Below are 12971 nucleotides of genomic sequence, written 5' to 3' on the forward strand. Positions count from 1 at the left end.
CCTGTCTTGCTTCTGTCTGGGCTCAAGGAATGCAGATTTTAACTTCTCAAAGAGGTTGAACTGGGAAGCAGTGATGCTCAGTTACCCATTTAAGCTTGGGTCTTCCTATTCCAAATCTTACCCACTACAACTACTATAAGACCTGTGATCCCATCATCCCAATGGGTTGTTTCTCAGCCTTGTGACAAAATAAGGATACTGCTTTTTTACAGCTGTTCTTGTTTCCTTTCTGGAAAGATTTCTTAGCAGGGAATCTGAAATATTATAAGGGGAGAGGCATTGGTGGGGGGAGTGTTATTCAGGGCAAAGCAAGAAACTCTCAATGGATGATGTGGGTTTTTCTTGTAAATGGTGTTTTAAATTTCAGTTCCAAGCGGATTATGTGCTCTGTGGCTCAACAGTCAGCTGAAAAAATTGACCGATTTCGAGCTCATGCAGGGTCTGTGTTCCTCATGCTTCTTTACTTTGATAATCCTCCAGTCCCACACATACCCCATCGGGAAGACTTGGAGAGGATATTTCCAAGGTAATCAGCCTTGAATGGATAAGAAACCTTTGGGCATACATGTGAAAATAAATCCATCTATTTAAGTCGTGGTTATAGGCAAATATCTGTAACAGTAGACTGGAAGCCTGTTTTGAAAAGACAAACTACCTCAAGTGGGTGTGGTCAGAAGCAGAGATATTAGCATTTAAATCTTTCTCCACTGCTCTCCTGCTGTTCCACATCCCTCCCTAGCTCCCTCCAAGGAAGGGTTTAAAATGCTCATTTGTATGAGGGATGGTATTCAGACTTCAGTGGAACTGCCCCATCCAGATTATTTTGCAACTCAAAGCATGATTTGTCTTGTACTATAGCGAAAATCATCAATGTATTAATTTTAGTTATACATTTAAAGAAATGTCCTGAGATAGTGAAGTAATAGAATATTGTACAGTTTAAAATACATTCTATTGAATGGCAAAAATAGTTTCCTAATTTTATCATCCAAGATTTTCAGTATTTAGGTAAAAAAAAGGACCATACCAGATTGTTACGTTTGTGTGACCTACTTTCTTTTCAATGTTTTTCACAGGTCAGAGGCAGTAACTTTCAACTGGAATGCTCCATCACAGGCCTTCCCCAGAGTCACACAGCTTTTGGGATTAGCATCCTATCGCTACCACGTTCTGACAGGTCTGACTGTATCAATTGGTGGCTTAACTGAATCAACAGTAAGTGAATAAAAACTTATTTGAAACAGTTTTATCACTTAATATGCGAAAGGAATATTTTAAAAATATTACTTAAGAGTTAATATAGTTGGCTTCCAATTTCTGGAAGCAAGTTGTTGATAATTAGGAATATAGGTTTATTAATACAAATATGAATATGTAGGATGTAGTAATCTATTATGATTTAATATGATTGAAGTGGTCTTACCACTTTGCTTACAGACCTCTTTTTCATTCTGAAGTGCCACACTCTTCAGTAATAATAAGAGAAACTTGAAACCATTTGGAAAAAAATACACACGCACACAAACACACACATTGTACCTCTGGCTTTTTTCCCCCTTCTTTCCTGTGAGGCCATGTGATTCTGTCCTGCCTGGGCAACAATTTAGATGAATCAGCCTCTCATAGCACAAAGTGCTTCTTTAGTACTTAAAAAATATTTTTATATCAAACAAACCATAAAACATATCTATGCTAAGAATGTGGTATATAATTGGGGGGGGGGGGAAACAGGAAAAAAGGACTTGGAAATCTCTATTATAAACAAAACAATTTTTTAAAAATGACAAATTGCTCAAAAGTCCTCTTGCTTGCTCTTTGTGGGAAAAGGACTAATTCAAATGTTGATAAACAATGCATAGCAATCTATTGTTGTAATTCAGGTGTGATTTTTCCCCCCCTTCCCAGTGTTATATAATCATCTTTTGGCTTTTCCCTGTGCATGAAGCTTCTGCTATTTTTGATTTCAAATACTGGGAATATAGCCAAGAAGAAGATGTGCATCCTCAGTTTAGCAATTGGTTTATAATCTATGAATTTTAGCACAAAATATGGCAGTACTATGACCAATGCATGTAAGTTAATATTCCAGTTCTTGAACTGCTTTTTCAAAGCAAGGTAATTGCAACCAACCTTTATTATTCCCTGAGGTGTACAATATACTTGATTTTCAGTTATATTAACCTTCAATCAAAAGAAATATGTTTTAAAGCAACCTTCACTGATTTACAAGACGACAAAAAGCCAGGGATGGGATTTGAACTGCACATCACAAATCCATACCTTTTAATTCATTTAAAATATTAAAATAAAGGCAATTTGCAGATACAGGTAAACATATTCATTCATTCATTTGATTTATATAGCCACCCATCTCACCTTTACATGACTTTAGGGGATTACAATAAAATACATAAAATGTACAATATACAAATAAAACACATAGCATTATCCAACGAGTCATCCACACAGCCAGGAGATGGGCTCTATCCCATGCCCAAGGCCCCAGGTTCAAGCACAAAGCCAAGTTTTCAAGGCCTTACAAAAGGCCAGTAGGGACAGGGCCAATCTAATTTCAGAGCAGATGATGTTCCAAAGGGCGGGTGCCACGGCAGAAAAGGCTCTCCTTCTGGGCCCTGCCAGACGACACTCCTTAGCCAACAGTACCCAGAGCATGTCCCTCCTGCCAGATCAGGTAGAATGGGTAGAGACAATTGGGGAGAGACAGTTCCATAATTAACCCGGTCCCAAGACATGAAGGGCTTTAGGGGTGATAACCAGCACCTTGAATTACACCCAGAAGCACACCAGAAGCCAATGCAGCAGTTGAAGCTTCTAAATAGTCTTCAAGGGCAGCCCCATGTAAAACACATTGCAGTAGTCCAGTCTGGAGCTCCCAAGGGCAGGAGTGACTGTGAGGAGGGCCCCCAGTCCAAGAATGAAGTTGCGCAAAGGCTCTCCTAGCCACAGCTGCCGCCTGCTCTTTGAGCAGGAGTCACAAGTCTAGGAGGACATCCAGAAACAAAGATGGAGGGTCCCTAGAACTAGGAGGTCCAAAAAGCCAGAGCCACTCAGTCTTGCTTGGGTTGAGCTGAAGCCTGTTGTGCCCCATCCAGGTCCCCACATGCACTGAAACAGAACCTCCACAGCATCACTCAGGCGGCCTGGGGTAGAGATTTAAAACTGAGTATCAGCTATTGCTGCAGCTATTTAAAAAAATATCAAAATAGGTGCACAAATTATATCAGATATGTAGGACATGATAAAGAGGTAATGAAAAAATTATTAGCATTTCATGAGTTCTTTTCTGGAATCCTGAATTTACATTAAGGTATAATACAGTGTCCTATTTATATATGCATCAGTCAATAAATAGCAGTTTCCAATTGAGAACATTTGCTTCATTGTTTTAATATGGCACTCAGCATCAGCATATTAACAAAGGACCTCTGGATTCAAGTTGGCCTCTTTGCTTGTTACATTTATAGATAAACGTTTAAAGATATTTCAAAGATAAAGGGATAGCCAAAAAACAAACATACAAAACCCCTGTCAGGAGTAGAAAATGTATTACAAAGTTCAGTGGGTTGGATCTATAGCAAATTATTATAATTTAGGTCACTAAGATCAGTGGGAGCTATTTGTTAGTAAGTCTTTTGTTGGTTTTAATGATATCAGCATGTGACTGATTTGCTCAGATTCTAGCTTAGCCTCCATACAAAAAAAGGCTACTATTGTATTTATTGAAATAATACATTTATAGCATGTTCTCTCTCTCTAAGCTTTATTGTGGGGCTTTGGTTTCCAGCAAGATTTTTAAAACAATTTTTTGGAATCCTTTGGAATTTATTTTAGTTATTTGAGGCAGCACCTAACCAAACTTGGCTGATCTCAATGGTCACATCCTTGTCACTAGGAATCAAGTTTGACTCAAGCAAGATTGTAATGTACAACTTTAGGACAGTATTAGCATTTGAAATACAGGTAATCCCCAATTTAAGAACGAGTTCTGTTCTCAGGGTCTGTCCTTAAGTCAAATGTGTCTGTAAGCTGAAACAGTATTATTATATAATACTGTATAAGTAGTGTTGTGTAATGAATTCAAACCATTATGTATTTAACTCAAATTTTGTTACAGTAGGCTCCATTCTTAACTATGGGTCGTCTGTAACTGGGGACTACTTATAATCTAGAAACAGTGTGGTGCTGTAGTGCACAAAAATTTATATATCCACTGGATCAAAACATATTCCACACAAAGACCAAAGCACCTGAATCACACATATTTCAGTTGGGGGACATACCACCCCAAATCAGCTGTTCCTCACACAGAATGGTTTGCACATCCTTAATGATCAGCGTATAACTGAAATTAAAATGTCTTTTCTCCTGAGTCTCACAAAGAACGTTCATTACTTTGGGATGGCACTAAATGGAGCAGACAGTGACCAGTTCCTGTTTTTAATTCTTGGGATAGGAAGGAGGGACAGGAAGGCAAGTAGATCAATCCAGGAGAAACTGGACTTCTTTAAGAGCTCAGTCTTCTCAAAATTTTCTCCTACATTAATTCTCTCTACTCCCTCTACCTTCTCCTCTGACCAGGAGGAAAAGCTGTAGGGGATGTAAAAAGCATTTCTCTCCCCCTTTCTGTCTTGCTACTCTTTTAATTTGGTCAGGGCCACAAATAGTTGAAGTTGGGCATGGCATTGTTGGGTGATTCACACTACCACTGTGAAAACCACTGTGGCAGAGGCACAATAACAGAATGATAACATAAATAAAGGGCCTTCCCTAATGTCTCCAAATGTGCCCTTTCTTGTCACCAGTGTACTTTCCCAGCTTGTTCTTCTTATCCACACAACAGGGAGGGGAATGTGAGGTGCCCTGTTTAGACTCCAGCAGCATTGATAGACCTCTGATAACAGGAGAAGAGAGGAGGGAGGGCGCTGAGAACAAGCTTACTGTAAAGCAAGAGGTGCTTCTTAAGTACTCCACACCATCTGATTACTCTCTCATCTCCCTCGAGAATGGGACTGGATATCACTGTTCTGGAAGAGTTTTAATGGGAGTCATGGCCTGGGAGAAAAAACAGAGTGTAAAATGTCTCCCAGTCCAAGGGTACTTCAGTTTTCACACATAGATATCAAAACAAGAGGAAGTTGGCCTATTCCTCCAAGGCCGACCTCGGTCTAAAGATTGAAAACTTTCTCTTCCTTTTCTAAATGACCATTTATTGACTCACTTTTCTTTAATTCCTTGCACTACGAAAGCAGAATGTTTGCCGCAAAAAGAATTTTAAATCAGTGAAGCAGGGGAAAGCCAACTGCAAGCTAGTAACCGCAACATGCACTTCAGATATTCCTACTCTTGACAGTGGGCCTTCCCAACCAACACCTCCTCTTTCCCACCAGATAGGAGAGAGATAGAAATATGAAGGGCTCCCACTTACCATCCATTGCTATGGAAAATGAAGCTGACTGAGAAAGCAGGGTCTTGGAGCCAACAGCCAGCACCCTCCCACATTCTCAGAGCACTGGTGAGGGACGTAGGCCAAAAGCCTCAGGGGCTTGAACAGCTCCTATCTGTATAGCCAGAGGTGGCATGGGAGGAATGGGAGACCTTTCTTTTAGAAGCTTTCCTTATGCTGCTGTCAACGCCTGTCAGAATTGTGCAATTAAGAGGAAGAAGCTAATTCAGCAAAAATGCTGTTTTTGGTGGGAGCCAAAATTAGACTTCCTGTCAGAATCTCCCACTATGTTTTCAAGTGACCTAATAAATTTTAGGTTAATAAATAAGCTTTATTCTGCTGACTACACTTTGGAGCCCAGTGATGTGAATGGCTGGCTTTATAAAGTTGCAGAATTGTGAGTTCAAATTCTTCCCTCAAATTCTTCCTTTCAAATTTTAATTTATTTTTTATTATTATTGCTACTGCTTTTATATTGCATATTGTTTAATTTAAGCCTTTGAATCAGTGTTGACTCCTAGCGACTGCCTGGACTAGTTTCTGAAGTTTTCTTGGCAAGATTTTCAGAAGTGGGTTCACCATGGGCTTTTTCTTAGGTCAGAGAGAGAGAGAGAGTGGCTGGGCCAAAGTCACCCCACTGGTTTTGTGCCTAACGCAGGACTAGAAGTCACAGTCTCTTGGTTCCTAGCCTGCTGCCTTAACCACTACACCAAACTGACTCTCTCTCTATTGTATATCTACCTTTTTATTGTAAATACTTGTTTGTTATTTCCCTATTTCTTTAGAATTAGAGCTGCTGCCTAGGTTTGTAACGTCCATTTTGTAATTTTGTGTATTTTAATTCATTGATACTCCTTTGTTTCTGGTCTGTACCTAGTTTCTGAGTACAATATAAATTATTGTTCTTATTGTTGTTGTTATTACAGATCCAACCTTGAATTTCAGGTTTGGCATCAGTAATCTCCTGATTCTTCAGGGTTCTTTTCCCTCATCTTATGCAGACTTTATAATGATATGGACATCAGTAAAGCCATTATGCTTCTACAGCATAATGAACATTCCATGTACCTTCATGCCTCATGAATTCATTGCCAACAAGAAAAAGCATTTTTTCCAGCCCACTCAATATTTTTTTTTCTTGTTTTAGGTGTGGAAATTAGATGTAATCTAATTAACACCATTCAGCTAAGTCATTTCCCCCATTCTAGCAATTAATCAAGCTCCTGGGTATGACAATACCTTGCCAATTCTTAGTTTTTGATAGTATAGTCTACCTCCTTCAGTCCAGGTTGCATTCTGTTTTCCTTTCTGTAGTCAGCTGTTTTACAAATCTGGAAGGTGGAGGCTAAACTATTTTGCCTGCCAACAAGGATGAGCCTGAAGCAATCCAAGTTTTCTAGGCAGTTTCTTTATTCAGCTGGGGAGCTGATCCTCAAAACATCTGTCTTATTGGAAGAAGTACAGAATATCAATTAACTGCAGTTTCAGTCAAATCAAGATGACACTGAGATATGCCCTTTAAAATAAGAATGCTTTATTAATAGCCAGGCTGCAACTAAGTATGCCTCTACAAAGAGGCATCAAAATTATTTGAATAGTTATCTTTTTATCTTCTAGACATTATGGTGAAATCTTGTTTGAGAAGGTGTATCAGACAGAAGATGGGTCAGATGCATTGCTGGTTAGAATATTAAAACAGGACAAAAACCTCAAGGTTTTCAGATAATTATTCAGAGGGGTGGCAGTCCTAATATGTACGTTTTACATCTAAAGAAAACAGCCAGTTATCTCATCTCACAACTTTTTTGGGGGGAGTTTCTTAGATCAAATTCTATTCTATTTCTGCTCCTGTATTCCCTTTCAGAAGGAGATACTCTTGGTAGGACCAAGAGTTTTCTTGAGTCTAGAAATCCAGTTTGAAAATTGAAAAAAAGCTTCCTAAATCTGGATTTTGTTATACTTAAGAAAAGGTTCTACATTTGGGAAGTATAAAATTTTTCATTGAAAGATATCTTCCCATTGTGTTCAGAAAGGAAGTATCTGAACAGAGAGATAGATTGGCCATGTATTGTTATCTTTGCAGGATTACATGGGTATATTGAAGGCTACTGTTCTAATTCCCCAGAACTCCAGATGGGTGCTTTTCCCACTTAGCCTTGGCAACCTGTTTTTTAAGAAGTAACTTTTCTCTCCTAGTCTACAGTTATCTGTTTTTTAAACTTGTTATAATACAGAAGATTTTTTTCCATGCCCTTGGCTAGATATGATTCAGATTGGAGTCCCTCGATCTTTTCCTCAGATACATATTTCTTCACTTAAGTGTGTTTCCAGCTCAAATCCAGCCATTTCCTTCTAGTTTAATTCCTCTTTAATTCATGGGGTACCTCTCCCTTCACTTTATTCACCTCTTTCTCATTCTCAGGAAAAATGTGACATTGGCAGCATGCACACAGAACACGTAAGGTATTTTGGAGGAACGTTAGAAGTTATTTGTGAGAAGTTCTCTTGACTCTTCAGCAGAAGTCTTTGGACACTAAGGTTCTGCAACCACGTTTTCTAGATAGACACAATTTGGTTCAGTCAGTTTTGGTAATGAATACGAAGAGAAGCACTTCAGCTTTACTTCATCGCACATAGTGATTCTGTCTAGCAATCTACCAAGAATGGCAAAGAAATTATTATTTCTGGAATCCCTCCCTCTGTTGTTCTGTTACACCCCAAGATAATTAATGGCCTCTGTGAGGTTTGCCATGAATTTCTATTATATTCTGCTTTATTTCTACATATATTTGTATAAGACTCCAGCAACTCCAAACTAAATATTAAGTGCAATATGAGGGCTATTACCATCACTAACCTTGGGGTTGGGGGGAGGGAAGGGCCTGGCAGATCCTCTCAAGAGTAGGATAATTGTTCCTTCTCTCTGTTTCTCTCTTTGTGACTTGTTTATAATTTATTGATGTATTTATTAAATGCATATGTTTACTTGTTTAGTTCTATTTTCCAGTAGTTAGAACTACCTGTTCTAAAATATTGTTTTGTGTTGAGCTGAAGGACAGTCTTGTGCATCCAGTCTGATCTGGGGATTAAGATAGCTCATCCCCTGGAGAGTCAAATGAGAATGTGAACCTTGTCCATTCACTCAAGGAAGCAGTATCATCCTAAGATAAAGAACTTCCTCTATAATGCTCAGAGAATGGAAATTCACTGCAGCTTAATTTCTGGTTCCTTTTATCCATTTAGCATAGATTTTTTATTCCTTTAGTGGAATAGCAAGGTAAGATTAAATGTTAAGGTACCAGACACAAAGTGAAGCTTTAGCCTTTGCAGCCTAAAAAATGCTTTCACACATTGATGCTCTTGCATAGGCCAGGCTCTTTTTTTAATTGGGAATTTTCTTCACAGGTACGGTGCTCATCCCAAAGTCTGTTCAATTATCTGAAAAGTATTCAGAATGACAGGGATGCAATGAGCAGCTTCTGTGAGACTTTGCTGAAGGTCTTTGAGGACAATCTGCTGAATGACAGGTAATCTGTGCCATTTCAGTCAATGTGGGGGTAGAGGGTAAGAATAGAAATGGAACAATTTGCCTTCTAAAGACTTCCCACAACATTCCAATCCTTAGATCCCTAAAAGGGCCAGAAAAATTCAGCCCCACACCATCAATTGACCTCAAATCACCAGATGTTTCTTGTAGCCCTCCAAAAAGTTAGGAGGCAGAGTTGCAGTTCTCAGTTCCTCAAAACATGCCCACATGCGAAGTAGTCTTTGGTCAGATTTCTTATGGTGATTTTGGTACTCTTGTTCCTGAATATTAGAGTTATATTTTCCATCTATGACTTTTGAGTTAGAGCCACAGTTATTAAATCATTTTCTAAATGGGAAGTCATCAGTTCAATTAGATCTTGTAAGATAGTCAGAAACAGAGTTAGAAGATAGGACTTCGAAAGTAGTGAATTGTGACTCCTGTTCGCTTTCAAAAGCAACAAGAGAAAGAAGTATGCCTCTGGAATTTGGACTTTGAGAGATGACAAATATTACTTGTCCCAATTTCTCATGAAGTCACAGACTGGCACAAGCAGAAGGAACCAGTAGGGAATGGCAGTCAGCTGGCAGGAGGGAATGGACAAATATCAGAATTATTAAAACTCAGAGGGCTAATAGAATTTAAAGAACATAGGCAAGCAAAATAGACAGACTTTTCTGTTCTTGATGGCATTTGGAAGGTCTTCTCTTGGATTCTCAAAAAAAAAAAAAAAAATGTAATGGCTGTATCTCACAATGGCTATCATGATGATCAGTCACAAATCACTGATTTCCCAGAAACTGGAATGGCTAAAAAGCAAATAACTGATACAGATGCTAAATTAAGTGATAGAGTAGAGAGTAACTGCTCAACTTCAAAGCCCTTTTTGAATTTATAATCATCTTGCTCATTTAGGATAACCTCCTGAATGACAAAATTTACTCACTCTAGTCATCAATTTGTCTGTCAGGGTCTGACTTTTCAAACAGACAGAAATCCTCTCTCATACAGTCTAATTTCCCATCTTTGGTTGCCTCCAGGCCTCCTTTATCTCCCATTAATAGCTTTTCAATAAAACTTTAAAAGAGCAGATACTATAGTAAAAAATAGAGTTTCAGTGAACAGTTACTTGGGTTAAAAAGAAGCTGTGATATCCAGTCAAGCTCCTAATTGTTCAGAATTTTCCATACTGACATATATACAGTGGGGCAAAAAAGTATTTAGTCAGCCACCAATTGTGCAAGTTCTCCCACTTAAAAAGATGAGAGAGGCCTGTAATTTTCATCATAGGTATACCTCAACTATGAGAGACAAAATGGGGAAAAAAATCCAGAAAATCACATTGTCTGATTTTTAAAGAATTTATTTGCAAATCATGGTGGAAAATAAGTATTTGGTCAATATCAAAAGTTCATCTCAATACTTTGTTATATATCCTTTGTTGGCAATGACAGAGGTCAAACGTTTTCTGTAAGTCTTCACAAGGTTTTCACACATAGTTGCTGGTATTTTGGCCCATTCCTCCATGCAGATCTCCTCTAGAGCAGTGATGTTTTGGGGCTGTCGCTGGGCAACACGGACTTTCAACTCCCTCCCAAGGTTTTCCATGGGGTTGAGATCTGGAGACTGGCTAGGCCACTCCAGGACCTTGAAATGCTTCTTACGAAGCCACTCCTTCGTTGCCCGGGCGGTGTGTTTGGGATCATTGTCATGCTGAAAGACCCAGCCACGTTTCATCTTCAATGCCCTTGCTGATGGAAGGAGGTGTTCACTCAAAATCTCATGATACATGGCCCCATTCATTCTTTCCTTTACACAGATCAGTCGTCCTGGTCCCTTTGCAGAAAAACAGCCCCAAAGCATGATGTTTCCACCCCCATGCTTCCCAGTAGGTATGGTGTTCTTTGGATGCAACTCAGCATTCTCTCTCCTCCAAACACGACGAGTTGAGTTTAGACCAAAACGTTCTACTTTGGTTTCATCTGACCATATGACATTCTCCCAATCCTCTTCTGGATCATCCAAATGCTCTCTAACAAACTTCAGACGGGCCTGGACATGTACTGGCTTAAGCAGGGGGACACGTCTGGCACTGCAGGATTTGAGTCCCTGGCGGCGTAGTGTGTTACTGATGGTAGCCTTTGTTACTTTGGTCCCAGCTCTCTGCAGGTCATTCACTAGGTCCCCCCGTGTGGTTCTGGGATTTTTGCTCACTGTTCTTGTGATCATTTTGACCCCACAGGGTGAGATCTTGCGTGGAGTCCCAGATCGAAGGAGATTATCAGTGGTCTTGTATGTTTTCCATTTTCTAATTATTGCTCCCACAGTTGATTTCTTCACACCAAGCTGCTTGCCTATTGCAGATTCAGTCTTCCCAGCCTGGTGCAGGTCTACAATTTTGTTTCTGGTGTCCTTCAACGGCTCTTTGGTCTTGGCCATAGTGGAGTTTGGAGTGTGACTGTTTGAGGTTGTGGACAGGTGTCTTTTATACTGATAACAAGGTCAAACAGGTGCCATTACTACAGGTAATGAGTGGAGGACAGAGGAGCCTCTTAGAGAAGTAGTTACAGGTTTGTGAGACCCAGACATCTTGCTTGTTTGTAGGTGACCAAATACTTATTTTCCACCATAATTTGCAAATAAATTCTTTAAAAATCAGACAATGTGATTTTCTGGATTTTTTCCCCTCATTTTGTCTCTCATAGTTGAGGTATACCTATGATGAAAATTACAGGCCTCTCTCATCTTTTTAAGTGGGAGAACTTGCACAACTGGTGGCTGACTAAATACTTTTTTGCCCCACTGTACATATATAGTACATACATACATTTATTTATTTATATTTCAAATTTAGTCACTGCCTATCTCACTCAAGGAGCGACTGGATGGTTTCAATTTCAAACAGATTGCATAATTTTATTTTATTTTTTAATCTGTGCTCAGTCGTTACCGACTCTGCAGTGAGTGCTTGGATGAGTCCTTTGCAGTTTTCAAGGCAAGGTGTTTCAGAAGTGGTTTGCCAGTGTCTCCTTCCTAGAGCAGAGCCCAGCTGGCGAGCGCAGGAGGCGGGGTTTCCGTTGCTTCGCGCCCTTTTCGGGCGCGTGTGGTTTTTCGCGCTTACCAGCAACTGCTCCTGACTCCTTTTTGCAAGGCGCCACCAGCATTTTTCCTCCCACCAGAGTGAGAGTACCCATTTATCTACTCACGTGAGTTTTCGAACTGTTGGGTTTACAGGAACTGGGGAGGAAACAGGAGCTCACCCTGCTAACGCGAAGGCTGGACTCAAACCACTGAAGCGTCGACCATTTCTGGCCAGCAACTTTCAGCGTCATTAAGCCGCTGCGCCACCGCATCCCCCTTTGCATAAATTACAGTGATCTAAATTGTGTCCCATGTCCAATTTAACTGCATTTAATTAGAGTTGCCTCCTAGACAACAATAATGTCCCCTCATGCCGTTACCCTGTTCTGAAAACCAAATGTACAATGTTTACATTTGCAACAGTAAAACGTGAATGGTGTGGGGGAGACCACCTGTAAGAGAATTTAGGCAGATGTGCAGGAGCAATGCTTAGCTTCCACATACCTGCTTCTTCTTCTCTGCAAATGCTCCTTGGAGCCCACTTCTACTTTCAGAACCCAGTTTGGCGAAGAAAATGAACAACTCCTCAGATTAGCCAAATTAGTTGATAATGAAAATTAAACATTCCATTTTCCTTTGTACCATGAAAAGAGGAGAGTAGTGTTGGGGTCTCCAGTCTTCATACATACGAAAAAAATTTCTTTGAAGTGAGCAGGATCATAGAATCAGGTTAGAAGGAGGCATCTAGGCCATTGAGTTCAGTTCCCTCTTCAGTGCAGAAATCCAAAACAAAGCATCCCCAGTGAATGGCCGTGTAGATTCTGCTTGAATCGATATAATGAAGGGGAACCCGCCATTTCTCTAAGTAGGTGATTCCATGTTGAATTGCTCTTATTGTTA

General features: G+C 39.8%; 1 protein-coding gene across 3 annotated transcripts in view; it reads left to right on the forward strand.

Annotated features, from left to right (window-relative positions):
• The window catches only part of TBCD (tubulin folding cofactor D), a 183534-nt gene that overhangs the window by 158310 nt on the left and 12253 nt on the right, over positions 1 to 12971 (forward strand). For all 3 annotated transcript variants that reach the window (XM_088133455.1, XM_088133453.1, XM_088133454.1), the window contains exons 32-34: positions 368 to 526; positions 1077 to 1215; positions 8870 to 8991. In XM_088133455.1, the coding sequence (XP_087989581.1) occupies positions 368 to 526; positions 1077 to 1215; positions 8870 to 8991 (420 nt within the window). The remainder of the gene's footprint in view (positions 1 to 367; positions 527 to 1076; positions 1216 to 8869; positions 8992 to 12971) is intronic.

Source organism: Python bivittatus, unplaced genomic scaffold (assembly GCF_059951505.1).
Source record: "Python bivittatus isolate LINGU-HERP-01145 unplaced genomic scaffold, Pbiv_v1 ctg000080_np1212, whole genome shotgun sequence".
NCBI classification, from domain to species: Eukaryota; Metazoa; Chordata; class Lepidosauria; order Squamata; family Pythonidae; genus Python; species Python bivittatus.